Source organism: Schistocerca gregaria, chromosome 1 (assembly GCF_023897955.1).
Source record: "Schistocerca gregaria isolate iqSchGreg1 chromosome 1, iqSchGreg1.2, whole genome shotgun sequence".
Taxonomy (NCBI): Eukaryota; Metazoa; Arthropoda; class Insecta; order Orthoptera; family Acrididae; genus Schistocerca; species Schistocerca gregaria.
Genome location: NC_064920.1, coordinates 1,091,276,290 through 1,091,294,041, shown reverse-complemented (window position 1 = coordinate 1,091,294,041; position 17,752 = coordinate 1,091,276,290). Strand labels below are relative to the sequence as shown.

Here is a 17,752-nt window from a genome sequence, read left to right as displayed (position 1 = left end):
TGTGTTGACGTCTTAATGCCATATACATCAACAAACCGACCAGCAAAGTGTCAGATCTTTGATATGCAGAATAAGTTATGTATTTCATTCCAAAAATGGACAAACAAGCTATTAAGCAAGTGGCCATCATTTTTTGGCTCATCAGTGTATTTGTTAAGGGAGTACAGAAAAGAGTTATTACCTCTTTTTAAATACATGGGCAGGGTTTTTTCTCTTCACACTCCAATCCAAAATGTAAAGTGTTTTTTTAATGCTCGTCCACTGTTAACACCTCTTCTATCGGGTGAGTAGTGATGGGTCTTCATAAACACATCTGGATTTTGCCAGTCAGCAACTCTTATTCAGTAAATGGCCCAAACTTGTTTCAGGATTGGATATAAATGCTCTACAAAAGTTGACTAAGTTGTAAGAAATAAATTGTCTGTGCTATATAGGGCAAGTTTTAATAATTTTTGTATTACATCCAGGCATTATTTATCAAAACATGTGAATCTTCAAAAACATCTCTTGCTTAAATCTTATCACTGGTATTTTATGCAATACACATCAAGAATCAGCTTTAAATATCTCTTGTATGTTAGCTTAGTTTTTTACTGGCAGCTTAACAGAAACTGTTTTTACTTCTGTATATTCTTTCAGAGCATCTTCTCCCCTGAAAAGAGAAAACAGGATAAGCCACCTAATTACAAATAGGACATCTTAATACTCCATCTTTATCTGATCTGCAAATGTACTCACAGTTCTCTGCCATAGCCTGACTGTTTGAATCCTCCAAATGGTGCCTGTGATGTTACAGCATCATAACAGTTTATCCTGCAATTAAAATAAAATAAGACGATTAAAACCAAGCCTTTGCATGGTCCATTTCTTCTACACTCTGTATTTAAACAGTATTTGTGTAACTAACTTGCGATAATTCTTTCATTAATATAGGACATTGTAACTTATTTGGTGGATGGTTGGGTAGGAGGGGGGGTGGGGTGGGGGGGAAGCAACTGCTCCCCACATCAACTAATAGTCTTGGATCAAACACAAATTCAAGCCTGTAAATCTTATGGTCCTGCTGTTTACTTTGGTACAAAGAACAAGACAAGAGGTGCTCACTGATTAAGCTCACACTCCCCAAATGCTGACAAACCGAGGCACTGTGAACAAAGCTGACCTTTACCAAGAAGAGAATTTTGCTAGAAATCTGTTCTGGTTTCCACCATGCCTTGGCAATCAGCATTTATGACATCACAGGGAACTTTCGTGTTTCAGGACACATACCAGTGATTTCATAGAATTTACACAAGTGTGCAGCATGCTTGTGGAAGGGCTACTAAATCAGGTTAATAGAGAATTGGGTTGGTATAAGCTAATTTGTAACTGACAATATTATGAGATATTCTTGGAAACTCTACACTACCTAAAATGTGTGAAGACAGTTTGTCCATCTTGTCACAAAGAAGTGAAATGTGATCCAGCACATGATAAAAACACTTATCGTTAGTATGCTACCGTTCCTTGCTTTTATTTCAAGAAGTGTACAACATAGCAGCAACATACATGTGGAAAAAGATTTTTCCCAAGGTCATATTCCAATGATGAAAATTGCAGGATGGAAACAATAAAAAACATGAAGATACATAGCTATTCACTTGCAGCTGACTGATGAATGGCTCTTACATACAATAGCTTTTGCTAGCTTTGGAGGTACCAGTCATACTGCACACTGCACACACTCCCATTAACACCAAAATGTGACAACAACCCCCCCCCCCCCCCCCCCCCCCAAAATTGTAGGGAAGCTTCCCACTTTTGATAAAGCAGTTTATGTGAATTGATATGACTTAATTTTGGATGTCAGTAACAGATGTATAATAAAATTTAGCCCTTAAGTGTATTAAGCATAGCATGAGAGGATACATTACCACACAGAACCAGCTTCTACAGCATGTGCAAACACAAGAGCTTTATTTATATCCTTTGTGATTATTCCAGCTGCCAATCCATAAGTTGTGTTGTTAGCTCTCTCGATTGCTTCTTCTAGAGTTTTAAATTTTATAATACACTGGACTGGACCAAATATCTGAAACATTAATGCCATTTTTTATAATAATTGCAAAATCATGTACAATCTCATGAACAGCTGTGTTCAGTGACAGATGACAACAATACAGTTGTGATATCAGATACCCATTCCTGACATCAAAATTACAATGTGTGTTGAAACTAAGTACATGCCAGAGTCAAGATTTTTATGTCAGTTTTAGATAAAGAAAATAATGTGATTACAAAGATACTCGAATTTCTTCTGAAATTAAGAAAATTACATATCCTGTCAAAATATAAGCTCAACTGTATTTGACGCAGTTCCCATAATAAAATACACTGAGGCGATTAAAGTCATGGGATACCTCCTAACATCATGTCAGACCACCTTTTGCCTGGTGTACTGTTCAGCAGCTCGACATGGCATGCACTCAACACATCGTTGTAAGTCCTCTGCAGAGATGCCGAGCCATGCTGCCTCTACAATCATCCATAACTGTGAAAGTGTTGCCAGGGCAAGATTTTGTGCTCAAACTGACCTCTCAATTATGTCACATAAATGTTTCATGGGATTCATGTCAGGTAATCTGCTTGGCCAAATCATTCACTCGAACTGTCCAGAATGTTCTCCAAAGCAATCATGAACAATTGTGGCAGGTAACATGACTCACTGTCGACCATAAAAATTCCATTTTTGTTTGGAAACAAAATCCATGAATGGCTTCAGATGGTCACCAAGTAACCAAACACAAACATTTCCCTTCAATGATCGATTCAGTTGGACCAAACGACCTAGTCCATTCCACATCAACACAGCCCATACTGTTATGGAGCCGCCACCAGCTTACACAGTGCCTTACTGACAACTTGAGTCCGTGGCTTCATGGGGTCTCCACCACAATCAAACACTACCATCAGCTCTTACCAATTGAAATTGGGCTCGTCTAACAAGACCATGGTTTTCCAGCTGTCAAGAGTCCAACTGATACGATCATGAGCCCAGGAGAGGCACTACAGGTGACATCAAGCAGTTAGCAAAGACACTCATCTGTCATCTACTGCAATAGCCCATTAATGCTAAATTTTGTTGCACTGTTTTAATTGAGATGTTCGTCACGCATCCCACACTGATTTCTGTCGTCAGCACTGACAGCTCTAAGCAAATTCTGCTACTCTTGGTCGGTAAGTGAAGACAGTCAACCACTGCATAGTCTGTGGTAAGAGGTAATGGCCGACATCCGGTATTAACGGCACACTTCTGACACTATCAATCTTGGAATACTAATTCCCTCGCGATTTCCAAAATGGGATGTCCCTGTGTCTAGGTCTTACTACATTCCCTGTTCAGAGTCTGTTACTTTCTTTTGTGTGGTCATTGGCATGTTGGAAACCTTTTCACATGGATCACCTGAGTACAAACAACAGCTCTGCCATAGTACTGCCATTTTATATCTTGTGTATGCGACACTACTGCAACCTGTACATGTGCACATCACTATCCCATGACTTCTATACCCTCAGTATGTCATGCATCACTGACTCAGGGCATTTTTCCAGAGAGATAGAAATATGCCATTTTTAAACACTTTTATAAGGAAAGTGGTAGGTGAGGTATGAATAACTACTGACTTGTTTCACAACTGATATTTTCCAAAATTTTTGTGGTGATGTATTGTAGAATAGTATGTCACCTGAGCAACAATAATATCCTCAGCAAGTCACAGTTTGGATTTCATAAAAGTTGCTCTACTTGAGAATGCCATTTACACATTCACTCAACAAGTTTTACAAGCATTAAATAACAAAATAACATCAGCTGATATTCTCTGTGACCTATAGAAGGCATTTGACTGATGAATCATGATAAATTGAGGTTTTATGGAATTGATAGGATAGCGAACCAGTAGATAATTACATACCCAGCTAAATGAATGCAGGAAGTTACACTAATTATTAATTCAAGCAATGTAAGGTCATCTGAAGACCAGTATCAGCTGCAAAGAGTTTTAGAAAAGATTGCTGTATGATGTGGCAGGTGGCAGTTGACACTAAATAACGAAAAGTGTGAGGTGATCCACATGAGTTCCAAAACAAATCCGTTGGAATTCAATTACTTGATAAATAGTACAATTCCAAGGCTGTCAATTCAACTAAGTACCTGGGTGTTAAAATTACAAACAACTTCAGTTGGAAAGACCACATATATAATATTGTGGGGAAGGCGAGCCAAAGGTTGCGTTTCATTGGCAGGACACTTAGAAGATGCAACAAGTCCACTAAAGAGACAGCTTACACTACACTCGTTTGTCCTCTGTTAGAATATTGCTGCGCAGTGTGGGATCCTTAGCAGGTGGGATTGACGGAGGACATCGAAAGGGTGCAAAAAAGGGCAGCTCGTTTTGTATTATCGCGTTATAGGGGAGAGAGTGTGGCAGATATGATACACGAGTTGGGATGGAAGTCATTACAGCATAGACGTTTTTCGTCACGGCGAGGCCTTTTTACGAAATTTCAGTCACCAACTTTCTCTTTCGAATGCGAAAATATTTTGTTGAGCCCAACCTACATAGGTAGGAATGATCATCAAAATAAAATAAGAGAAATCAGAGATCGAACAGACATGCGGGAGGCCGGGTGGACGTACCACCGAATTGCTCAACACGTGGGGCGCAAGGTCTACACATCGTGCAGCCCGCCTCCAGTGGTGTCGCGACAGGCGTGAATGGAGGGACGAATGGAGACGTGTCATCTTCAGCGATGAGAGTCGCTTCTGCCTAGGTGCCAATGATGGTCGTATGCATGTTTGGCACCGTGCAGGTGAGCGCCACAATCAGGTCTGCATACGACCGAGGCACACAGGGCCAACACCCGGCATCATGGTGTGGGGAGCGATCTCCTACACTGGCCGTACACCTCTGGTGATCGTCGAGGGCACACTGAATAGTGCACGGTACATCCAAACCGTCATCGAACCCATCGTTCTACCATTCCTAGACCGGCAAGGGAACTTGCTGTTCCAACAGGACAATGCACGTCCGCATGTATCCCGTGCCACCCAACGTACTCTAGAAGGTGTAAGTCAACTACCCTGGCCAGCAAGATCTCCGGATCTGTCCTCCATTGAGCATGTTTGGGACTGGATGAAGCGTCGTCTCACGCGGTCTGCATGTCCAGCACGAACGCTGGTCCAACTGAGGCGCCAGGTGGAAATGGCATGGCAAGCCATTCCACAGGACTACATCCAGCATCTCTACGGTCGTCTCCATGGGAGAATAGCAGCCTGCATTGCTGCGAAAGGTGGATATACACTGTACTAGTGCCGACATTGTGCATGCTCTGTTGCCTGTGTCTATGTGCCTGTGGTTCTGTCAGTGTGATCATGTGATGTATCTGACCCCAGGAATGTGTCAATAAAGTTTCCCCTTCCTGGGACAATGAATTCAAGGTGTTCTTATTTCAATTTCCAGGAGTGTATAAAAAACAGATTTTGTAGAAAAGCTCTGGTAGAATGTAAATACTTTCGGGTTAAAGGAGACCTCTCACTGGAAAACAGAAGGATTGAGTTGACAATAGGTGCACACAAAAAGAAAGAAAAATTGCTAGCTTTCTGAGTAATCTTTTTACAAACTAAACTAAAATATCCCCCCATGAACCATGGACCTTGCCATTGGTGGGGAGGCTTGTGTGCCTCAGCTATACAGATGGCCGTACCGTAGGTGCAACCACAATGGAGGGGTATCTGTTGAGAGGCCAGACAAACATGTGGTTCCTGAAGAGGGGCAGCAGCCTTTTCAGTAGTTGCAGGGGCAACAGTCTGGATGATTGACTGATCTGGCCTTGCAACATTAACCAAAACGGCCTTGCTGTGCTGGTACTGCGAACAGCTGAAAGCAAGGGGAAACTACAGCCGTATTTTTTCCCGAGGACATGCAGCTTTACTGTATGATTAAATGATGATGGCGTCCTCTTGGGTAAAATATTCCGGAGGTAAAATAATCCCCCACTCGGATCTCCGGGCGGGGACTACTCAGGAGGACGTCGTTATCAGGAGAAAGAAAACTGGCGTTCTACGGATCGGAGCGTGGAATGTCAGATCCCTTAATCGGGCAGGTAGGTTAGAAAATTTAAAAAGGGAAATGGATAGGTTAAAGTTAGATATAGTGAGAATTAGTGAAGTTCGGTGGCAGAAGGAGCAAGAGTTTTGGTCAGGTGAATACAGGGTTATAAATACAAAATCAATTAGGGGTAATGCAGGAGTAGGTTTAATAATGAATAGGAAAATAGGAATGGGGTTAAGCTACTACAAATGGCATAGTGAACACATTATTGTGACCAAGATAGACACAAAGCCCATGCCTACTACAGTAGTACAAGTTTATATGCCAACTAGCTGTACAGATTATGAAGAAATTGATGAAATGTTTGATGAGATAAAAGAAATTATTCAGGTAGTGAAGGGAGCCGAAAATTTAATAGTCATGGGTGACTGGAATTCGAGTGTAGGAAAAGGGAGAGAAGGAAACATACTGGGTGAATATGGATTGGGGGAGAGGAATGAAAGAGGAAGCCGTCTGGTAGAATTTTGCACAGAGCATAACTTAATCATAGCTAACACTTGGTTCAAGAATCATGAAAGAAGGTTGTATACATGGAAGAATCCTGGAGATACTAAAAGGTATCAGATAGATTATATAATGGTAAGACAGAGATTTAGGAATAAGGTTTTAAATTGTAGGACATTTCCAGGGGCAGACGTGGAGTCTGACCACAATCTGTTGGTTATGACCTGTAGATTAAAACTGAAGAAATTGCAAAAAGGTGAGAATTTAAGGGCATGGGATCTGGATAAGCTGAAAGAACCAGAGGTTGTACAGAGTTTCAAGGAGAGCATAAGGTAGCAATTGACAGAAATGGGGGAAAGATAAACAGTAGAAGAAGAATGGGTAACTCTGAGGGATGAAGTAGTGAAGGAAGCAGAGAATAAAGTAGGTAAAAAGACGAGGGCTGCTAGAAATCATTGGGTAACAGAAGAAATATTGAATTTAATTGATGAAAGGAGAAAATATAAAAATGCAGTAAATGAAGCAGGCAAAAAGGAATACAGACGTCTCAAAAATGAGATCGACAGGAAGTGCAAAATGGCTAAGCAGGGATGACTAGAGGACAAAGGTAAGGATATAGAAGCTTATCTCATTAGGGGTAAGATAGGTACTGTCTACAGGAAAATTAAAGAGACCTTTGGAGAGAAGATAACCACTTGTATGAATATAAAGAGCTCAGATGACCAACCAGTTCTAAGCAAAGAAGGGAAGGCAGAAAGGTGGAAGGAGTATATAGAGAGTTTATACAAGGGCAATGTACTTGAGGACAATATTATGGAAATGGAAGAGGATGTAGATGAAGACGAAATGGGAGATAAGATACTGCGTGAAGAGTTTGACAGAGCACTGATAGACCTGAGTCGAAACAAGGCCCTGGGAGTAGACAACATTCCATTAGAACTACTGACCGCCTTGGGAGAGCCAATCATGACAAAACGCTACCAGCTGGTGAGCAAGATGTATAAGACAGGCGAAATACCCTCAGACTTCCAGAAGAATATAATAATTCCAATCCCGAAGAAAGCAGGTGTTGACAGATGTGAAAATTACCGAACTATCAGTTTAATAAGTAACAGCTGCAAAATACTAACGCGAATTCTTTACAGACAAATGGAAAAACTGGTAGCTGCGGACCTCGGGGAGGATCAGTTTGGATTCCGTAGAAATGTTGGAACACGTGAGGCAATACTGACCTTACGACTTATCTTAGAAGAAAGATTAAGAAAAGGCAAACCTACGTTTCTAGCATTTGTAGACTTAAATAAAGCTTTTGACAATGTTGACTGGAATGCTCTCTTTCAAATTCTGAAGGTGGCAGGGGTAAAATACAGGGAGCGAAAGGCTATTTAAATTTGTACAGAAACCAGATGGCAGTCATAAGAGTCGAGGGGCATGAAAAGGAAGCAGTGGTTGGGAAAGGAGTGAGACAGGGTTGTAGCCTCTCCCTGATGTTATTCAATCTGTATATTGAGCAAGCAGTAAAGGAAACAAAAGAAAAATTCGGAGTAGGTATTAAAATTCATGGAGAAGAAGTAAAAACTTTGAGGTTCGTCGATGACATTGTCATTCTGTCAGAGACGGCAAAGGACTTGGAAGAGTAGTTGAATGGAATGGACAGTGTCTTGAAAGGAGGATGTAAGATGAACATCAATAAAAGCAAAACGAGGATAATGGAATGTAGTCGAATTAAATCAGGTGATGTTGAGGGAATTGGATTAGGAAAGTAGACGCTTAAAGCAGTAAAGGAGTTTTGCTATTTAGGAAGTAAAATAACTGCTGATGCTCGAAGTAGAGAGGATATAAAAGGAAAGCGTTTCTGAAGAAGAGAAATTTGTTAACATCGAGTATAGATTTAAGTGTCAGGAAGTCGTTTCTGAAAGTATTTGTATGGATTGTAGCCATGTATGGAAGTGAAACAAGGATGATAACTAGTTTGGACAAGAAGAGAATAGAATCTTTCGAAATGTGGTGCTACAGAAGAATGTGGATAGATCACGTAACTAATGAGGAGGTATTCAATAGGATTGGGGAAAAGAGAAGTTTGTGGCACAACTTGACTAGAAGAAGGGATCGGTTGGTAGGACATGTTTTGAGGCATCAAGGGATCACAAAATTAACATTGGAGGGCAGCGTGGAGGGTAAAAATCGTAGAGGGAGACCAAGAGATGAATACACCAAGCAGATTCAGAAGGATGTAGGTTGCAGTAGGTACTGGGAGATGATGAAGCTTGCACAGGACAGAGTAGCATGGAGAGCTGCATCAAACAAGTCTCAGGACTGAAGACAACAACAACAAACAACAAGTAAAATATGCACGCATACACAAACACATCCACGCATGCAATTTGGTAGGAGGCCTGGTTGTGGTAGGGTAGCATCAGGTTGAGTGGGGAAGGGATTGGAAGGGAGGAGGGGGTTGGCTAGAGGCCCAGCGAGAGGCAGCTGCTTTGCTGACTAGGAATGTAGGATGATGGGTTTGCAGGTATAAGAGCTAAGCACAATTATAGGAGCCAGTGGGGAGAAATGCACACTGAAGGTGATTTGGGGACGTGAACTGGGAGAGGGTGATAGGACGGAGAAAGGGGAAACTGTTTCCACTTCCACTGTCCTGTCAGGGGTAGGGTATACATTAAAACAGGAAGTGCAGTTTCATTCAAGTATATTTACGTAAGCATTGAAATAAAAAACTTTTCATTGTGTGATATTTTATGATGCTCTTCAGGGTGGATTTCTTCCATCACCATTTTATTCCAATTGTTCACAAATGAATCACTGTTGCCATCAAAATCATTGTCTCTCATTTTCACTCGGACATTCCTCTAAAGCTACACAGTATCTTCCTAAGAAAGAGCTTTGCATGAAGAACTAGCCATTTCACACCTACTAATTTGAACATAACAATTGTGACCTTTCTCTCAATACAACTGCTACAGTTCAACACTGCTTTAACACAGGCTTCCTAGATGGCAGCACTATGCGACATTGGTGCCTATTACACAGAGTCAAGAATGTAGCATGTGGGAGCTACAAAAAAATCATGTCAAATGAGGCTTGACATCAGAGTGAAAAACAAAGTTCTGAATTTCAAGCACAACTTGCTTTTGCAGTGGAAAGGATTAAATATGAAATTTTGAATGCCGAAAGGAAAGCATGGGACACACTATTTCAGAAGTTATTCAATGAATGGAAACTCCATGTAGGAAAAATACATTACCATAAAAAAGACATTAAGATGCAGACAGGCACAATTAAAAGACACTTACATAAAGTTTTCTGCCACATCCTTCATCAACAGAAGAGAAACTCACACATTCATACACACAGGCAAGCACACCTCATGCACTGCCAACTCCGGGACCTTGAACCGATTTGAGCTGAGCTGTCAGAGTTGGCATTCGTGCACATAAGATGTGCTTGCTTGTGTGTATGAATGGTGTGTTTCTCTTCTGCTGATGAAGGCTGCAGCAGAAAGCTTTATGGAAGTGTCTTGATTGTGCCTGTCTGCAACATAATGTATCTTCTGAACAGTAAGTAGCAATGTATCTATTCTTATATTGTCAAAAGTTATTCAGAAATTTATTATTCCCCAGTCCGTAACACAACAGCATATCAAGAGAATCTCCACAATAACATCAACTCCTACCATGGCCAGCAAATGGGCTTATTAATTAAAGTATTCAAAGATGTTTGAGCAAACTCTTTTCTGCTACTGGATTAGTGACAGGTGAAAACATTCAGTATCACATCTCTTGCTAAGAGCATACCATCAAAACCAGATTCTCTCTTTGATGTTTAGGCACATTTAGTAGCCTTTATGTTACTTACTTCACGTAGCCAAAATTCAGTTGATATATACTTTTGCCAGTGTTCAGTTTCAGTATAAGCTTCAGGTTTTTGCCCTTTAAGTGAAATTGAACTGACTCCAGCATAAACACACTCACATTTATGCGCAACTATAGGTGATGACACACCTAAATGCATCAACTGCTTTGTAGTCTTTGTACATACTTCTGTTGCATAATCTTTTGGGGCAATGAAGCAGTGTAAAGCAAATCACCAAATATCTTGCAGTATCCTCGTCAGGGACCTAGCAGTTTTTACACTTATGTGCCAATGGTACATTCTGTTGTGGTTTTTGTGGTCAATAACAAGATTCAGTTTAGGGTGAACTGTGAAATTTGCTACCACAATACTAGAAATACAAATAATTTCCATAGACACAATGTATCCCTAGCTTATTGCAGAACAAAAGTATTTGACATTGGTGGTTAACATCAGGCAAGAGAAACAAAGTAAAAGAATGCCTAGAAGTTGCAGGCTTTCCTTGTCGTCGTCACTGGAGGTAAAGTAATCTAGGTTGTCAGGCAGCATCATACTACTCTTCAAATTTCAGATTTACAATCAAAGATTCAGTGAACTGCTGGTATCTTCCTCAGGATTTTCTGGTGTTCCTGGTTAGCAGAACATTGTCAAATACCAGTGTCACATTCACTTATAAAAGGGAGTTTTCCACACTTGTTCATAAGAAGTGGAGTTATCGAGTGAAACAGTTCCAGCTACTATTGGTGGACCATCATCATTTGATAGGAAGCGATAACAGGCAGAGAAAGAGAGGGGGAATTTTTGCCAACATATTATTTTTGTGGCGCAGAGGTGGCTTCCCGACAGTGGTTTGTATTTCTCGTGCACTGTGGCTGAGTATTTACTCCCTTGCTGGCAGTAATTTGGAAGCCTATAGCTGTCATATTTATATAAATTACTTTTGTTCACAGACACCACACCAAATTCTTAGATTTTCCTTCTGCTACTCAGAAAAACAAACCGTATACTCAGTTTCCATCAGTGATGGGAACTAACTAGGTTGCCTGACTATGTACAGTCACACACTATTAAAGCAGTGTACATTGCTACCTGACGGGGGAAACTGCTTGTTAACAAAATTAAATTTATTAGCAATGAGATGGAAAAAACAGTGACACTGCGTAAAGAAAATATGAGGAAAAGTGCAAGCAGAATGTTGAAGTTGAGCAAGTCAATGATGTACAAATTACAGGGGGAAGGACATCATGCTGAAATGAGTGTAATTACAAAGTATTTATCTCAAAGGAGAGATACCAGATGGCTACGTGCACACAATAAATATGCCATTTATAATGTGGGTAAATGAGTTATTTGGCAGCAGTTTCTTTGAAGTTATGAACAATGCAAGGAATACCAATCTTGTGAGAACTTCACAGCTTATGTCACACACAAGTTGACTTCAGACCTAGCAGAGAAACTCTGACAAGGGGATTGCTTCTAGTCAGGGATGGGGATCAGAGAACAGACTGAATGGTAATATGGTTTATGGTGCCACATATCTGACCCTAAAACTGTTATTCCTGGTAGACATTCATTTCAAGAGACGAGATTAATTTATTTACCATCCATTAATACGATCTCAGTCTGTGTAGCAGTACCACAGTGTAGTGTGTAAGGTCATAAATCACTACAGTGGAGATTGTGGGTTCTATTCTACTCCAAAGAAAATTGTTTACCTGCTCTCTTTCTTTACTCTTGCTCTACTTTCACATTTTACAACAGCTGATAATTACCTTAATGACTTTGGTTACAAATTAGATGACAAAAAAAAAAACAGTAAAGCATGCTCAAATCAGCACACATATAATTCGGAAATCTGCCCAAACCGTAGAAGTATTTCAGTCCTGACTCATTCAGTGCACTTTTATATGCTGATTTTTTGTACAAAGCAGAATGTGTCTAACATGAAAACGGAAAGTAAATCTTAGAACGTACTTAATAATTCATTGTATAATGCGAAAAAGAGCCTATACAGTACTACTGTAATACAGTTCACTAGTTATTCAAGACTACAAGGATGTTACTTTTAACACCTCTGTTAAATGGTGCAAAACCAAGAAAAGAGCTCCAGCACAGCACGATGCTGCTGGTGTGGACCTAAAACTGCGCTGTTCTGTGCAACAAGTAAGTTATGCTCAGTGTTGGTACAGTACATCAAAGGAAACAGTTCATTCATCAGCACTCTGTCGACTTTCTCGTTTTCTTCATTATTGACGCATGTCAGCACATACAGGGACATTGTTGCGCATTTACCAACACACTGCTGCAATGAGCACATTGAAAGAGGTGGGTATGGCTCCTTTAGACAATGGTTTTACCTGGCAAGGTGATTATTTTCTGCCAGCTTCAGTTGACTAATAGCACTTTAAAAGATACAGTAACATGATGTTGAACAACCGGTATGTGTAGTTAACACTTAACAAAAAGATTAATGTAATCGAGGTGAGTGAGAAAGACTGTGCAGAAAAAAAAATTGCCTTTATCTGGACCCATGTTGCAGAGTGAGGCTCTCAAAGTCGCTAAAGAGAACAGGATGGCTGGACAGTCTCAAAGCTAGGCACAACATCGTGTGGAATGAAATGTGTGGGGAAGTTTAGGTTGTGCAGGAAAGTGTTCCAACAGAATGGAAGACAGCACTGTCCACCTTAATTGTGAATTATGACCCAAAAGATGTGTTCAATGCTGATGAAACTAGACTGTTTTATCACGTGCTGCCTTCAAATTTGCTAGCAATTTGAGGAGAAAAGTGCACTGGCGAAAAAATTTCCAAGGGAAGACTCACTATACTGCTGTGTGGAAACATGTCAGGTGAAATGGAGAAGCCACTGGTGATTGGAAAGGTGGCAAAATCACGTTGTTTCAGAAACATAGACGTCAGTAAGCTTCCAGTCACATGGAGAAGCAATGAAAAGGTGTGGATGGAGAGTGCTCTTATGGAAGAATGGCTGGACTCTCAATACCAAAATAAGAAAAGGAAATCGTTAAGTTCTCCTTTTTCTAGACAATGCAACCTGCCACCCAAAAGTAACATTATTAAATGTGAAATTGGCTTGGTTCCTTCCAGGTTCAGCCAGCCTCAGACACCCAACGGACCAGGAGGTTGACATTCAAGTATCGTCATAGGTGATTACTGCTGCAATCTCTTATTGTTAGTGTTGAAGAAGCTGAAAGTGCATTTGCTCTTGTGTGGTCAGTTTCTGTCCTGGGTGCAATAAACTGGATTGGATTGGCAGTAAAGGAAATAAAACCGGAAACTGTCGCCAAGTGCATCAACAAAGAGGGGTTTGGGGGTCAAGAACAAGATGCTTCTGTGGCCATCAAAGTTCAAGAAAATACAACTACACAATTAATGAAAATGCGAAACATTCAATGTAGTGCAGATGATTACATTCAAAGTGATAACTTTCTGTCAACTCACTCCACTTTCACTTCTGCAACAGATTTAATAGAAATCTACCATACAGAGGATGATGAAAAAGAAATAAAGGAAGAAGAAAAGGTGTAAAATATGTCCCTATAAAAATTAATATGCCTGAAGAAGCCATTGTGTGCATAAATGATGTTCCGAAATTTGCAGAACACAGATTCTCCCAAGTTGTATGTACATACAATAACAAACAAGTTTAGAGTTCATGTAAAGATATAGAAATGCAGTGTTATTTATCAATTAGTGTAATAATCCAGTGTTCTATTGTCCAATATATAGTACTACTGTGCTTGAGTGAAGGTACATAAATACAGTACATGATTAATTTTAAAAAAATTACTGTACCTTTGTGCATGATACCCGACAAATTTTACCTAACCCAGTGAGTTTTGTGTAAACAGGTAACTTGTCCAATTTAGAAAATTACATTAGTCCCAAGTGATTTGCTTTGAGCAAGTTTTACTGTACAATTGATCTCATATTTCATATACAGCAGGCATGTACAAATTTATTTATTATGTTATGATTAATAATTTTGAGAGTGATAGTCCTTGTAGAAACATTGGTAACAAACAGCTCTCATACAATGAATATTATATAAAGGACACCTTGCCACAGCGGTGTTTAACATGCAAAACAATTTGCAGGGAAAATTATGTCACTAACATTCTGCAAGGCTTTTCATATATTAATTGTGTAGCCACGAACCAGAGTCTAACTGGAATTTACCCTTACTTTCACAAAAGTGAACCCATAACAATGTCAGATTGTTACGTTTTCCTTTTTATTTAAAACAGTTCAACATAGGCACAATTTCATCACATCACACTTATCTGGAGCAATTTTCTCTCATATTATCTCTGTAGTACCTGCTAATGGTATTGTGATGAAGCAAACTGGGATCTCTTTACTTCCTCTCCTGTTTTGCCATCTGCCTCAAATTCATTTTTGCCTAATTACCATTAACATGCACGAGTATAATCAGCATTTCCATAAAAGGGAAAGGTTGGGCCCCACTCTTAAGGAATATAGCACCAGGTCTAATTTTATGCTTAGTTTTGTGTATGTAATTAATTTCCTAAGTTATTTTGACAGTTCCTAGTTAATATCTTTTGCTACAGATCATTATAGGGTGAAATCAGACATTGTTTCATGGCTTAGATTCTGATGTTGACAAATATAAATTCTGTAGTAATTATAAACATTTGGAAGAAGAACTACTACTATTCTTAAAGTATTTATTTGGTTATATTCAAAAACACATTACCAATTCCAGCCCTTCACTAATTCCAAAATAATTGCCATGTTCATCAAAAGTATTGTTTGTATAATTATATCTATTAATTTCATTATTTAAACAAATAATTCAGCCTAACCTTTGTGGTAGAAGGAACTGTTAAAAAAGGAATTTTTCAATGTATTCGGTTAATTGAATCGGTTATGTTTTAAATGTAATTTCTGTAACTTAAACATCAAACAATGTATAGTGTCAGTGCCTGTTACTGTGAGGATGTATAAAGGACCAATTTTTGGTCCCGAGGCTGATTTTCAGACGTGAAACATGTATTGGTTAGATTAACAACACTGCATCAACTTCGCGGTAAAATAAGTAACACAAATAGGTAGTGTGTTAGAACAATTAATGACAATGTCTGTTTACTTTATTTGAAAAATAGTATCACACATATCATATTATTCTGCAAGAACTGAACCATGTTGTTAGGTTTTTACTGCTCACAGATGTTCAACAGCAAACTATTGTAGCAGTAGCTGCCTACAACTTATTAATGAGACTTATCAACATTTACCAATAATGAACTGGCCATATAATTGTGCAATATCAGGGGGGTTGTGAACAATGAGAGTAAAGAACTATGAAACACAATTATGCAACTGTTGGCTACATCATTTACAGCAGTCAGTGTTGAACTTCCACCCCCACATTTTTCAGCCACTATCACAATGCAGCATGTTGACGTCGAAGGCTATCAACGAAGAAATAAAGTGTGCAAACATCACAGGATGAGAGTAAAAAAGATTTGAAGTCAAGTCTTACAGCAATGTGAGTTGCAGATGACTTCACCATGAATAATATATCTAAAAAATGTACAGAATATTTCATAAAAGTGTATTTTTTTCAACTAGATATATCACTTTCCCAGTGGATAACTTCCCAAAATGTAAACTTGGGAGCCAATTCCATTCACTACAGGTCTCAGCAGGCACCCTTCTCTAAGCATCTTCGGTAGACTACATAATATTCTGGGTGAGACAGATATTCAGGGCATTAGACTATTGTTAATGCAGCTACACATTCTGAAGTGTGATAACAAATTTTTTCAATGCATTCACGCAACACGTCGTGTTGTAGTCCTGTCACTGGTATTTCCTTTTCCTGTTGGAGGTGTGTGTACATCAACTTCTTTATGTCAATAGGCCTAATTACCACCCCACCCCCATACAATTTTCTTAATGGCACTATTTCTCGATACACAACTACCATCCCCTACCCCCCTCTTTTTTTCATCTAGTGGGCTTGTGACTCTTACCCTACTGTCCTTCCAGAACTCTAGTTCATATGTTCTCTTTCTTAGATAAACTAGGATTGACTACATTAAAACACAAAAATATCAAAGCAATAATTACCTCTTCCTTAGCAATTCTCATGTTATCATTAACATTGGAAAAGACAGTTGGCTTAATGAAGTAGCCTTTCCCACCAACAGCATCTCCTCCACATTCAAGTCGAGCTCCTTGTTCCTTTCCTGATTTTATTAAGCCAAGTACCTTCTCAAACATATCCTGGTCAATCTGTGAATGATTAAGCATATCAATAAACAAGTATCATGGTCTCACACAACAGAAGTTTCAAGTAAATAGTTATGAATATAACAGAGGCAAACATTCCACGTGGGAAAAATATATCTAAAAACAAAGATGATGTGACTTACCAAACGAAAGCACTGGCAGGTCGATAGACACACAAACAAACACAAACATACACACAAAATTCAAGCTTTCACAACCAATGTCTGCTTGTGTCTGTGTATGTGCGGATGGATATGGGTGTGTGTGCGCGAGTGTATACCTGTCCTTTTTTTTCACCTAAGGTAAGTCTTTCCGCTCCCAGGATTGGAATGACTCCTTACCCTCTCCCTTAAATCCCACATCCTTTCGTTTTTCCCTCTCCTCCCCTCTTTCCTGATGACGCAACCGTTGGTCGCGAAAGCTTGAATTTTGTGTGTATGTTTGTGTGTCTATCAACCTGCCAGTGCTTTCATTTGGTAAGTCACATCATCTTTGTTTTTAGATATATAAGTAAATAGTTAATGTCACTATTGTTTTCTACTGCAAAGTTTGCTGTTTTAGCACGATATATTTAAAGTATTACTTTACCTGCTACATTTCAACAAACACTTAGTTGTTATAATTTTTAATATATCATGAAAGGTCTGACTACTTTTTATTTAGATAGTAAGTCAAATAAAATGAAGCTAAGGGAAGCAGAGTAAGCACAGTGCTTATACTAAAATCAATAATTAACCATGAATCTCTCTGCCAATTAATAGGAGTATTCCATATTTTACTGACCACAGAGTCTGATAGAGGCAATATTCAATTAACTAATGCTGACCAACCAACTACCTTCACTAATGAGAATGGCAAAAATAAGCAATATTTGAAAATTTAAGATTAGTATGGATTTACATATTCTTGGGAATAGTCTCTAAAGAGTTAAAATTCCATTCAGACAACTATGAAAATAGATTTAATGCAGAGAAATTCTGATGTGGAACTATATGACTTCGCCAAAGAACTTGCACGAGTA

General features: G+C 39.2%; 1 protein-coding gene across 2 annotated transcripts in view; it reads right to left on the bottom strand.

Annotated features, from left to right (window-relative positions):
• Positions 1–417: 417 nt before the first annotated feature.
• The window catches only part of LOC126282043 (aldehyde dehydrogenase, mitochondrial-like), a 126,485-nt gene continuing 109,150 nt past the window's right edge, over positions 418–17,752 (bottom strand). The window contains exons 9-12 of one of the 2 annotated variants that reach the window (XM_049981462.1): positions 16,570–16,734; positions 1,914–2,071; positions 739–813; positions 418–652 (exon numbers count right to left, since the gene is read on the bottom strand). In XM_049981462.1, the coding sequence (XP_049837419.1) occupies positions 583–652; positions 739–813; positions 1,914–2,071; positions 16,570–16,734 (468 nt within the window). In that variant the 3' untranslated portion in view covers positions 418–582. The remainder of the gene's footprint in view (positions 653–738; positions 814–1,913; positions 2,072–16,569; positions 16,735–17,752) is intronic. The other variant, XR_007551321.1, reaches the window with a different exon arrangement.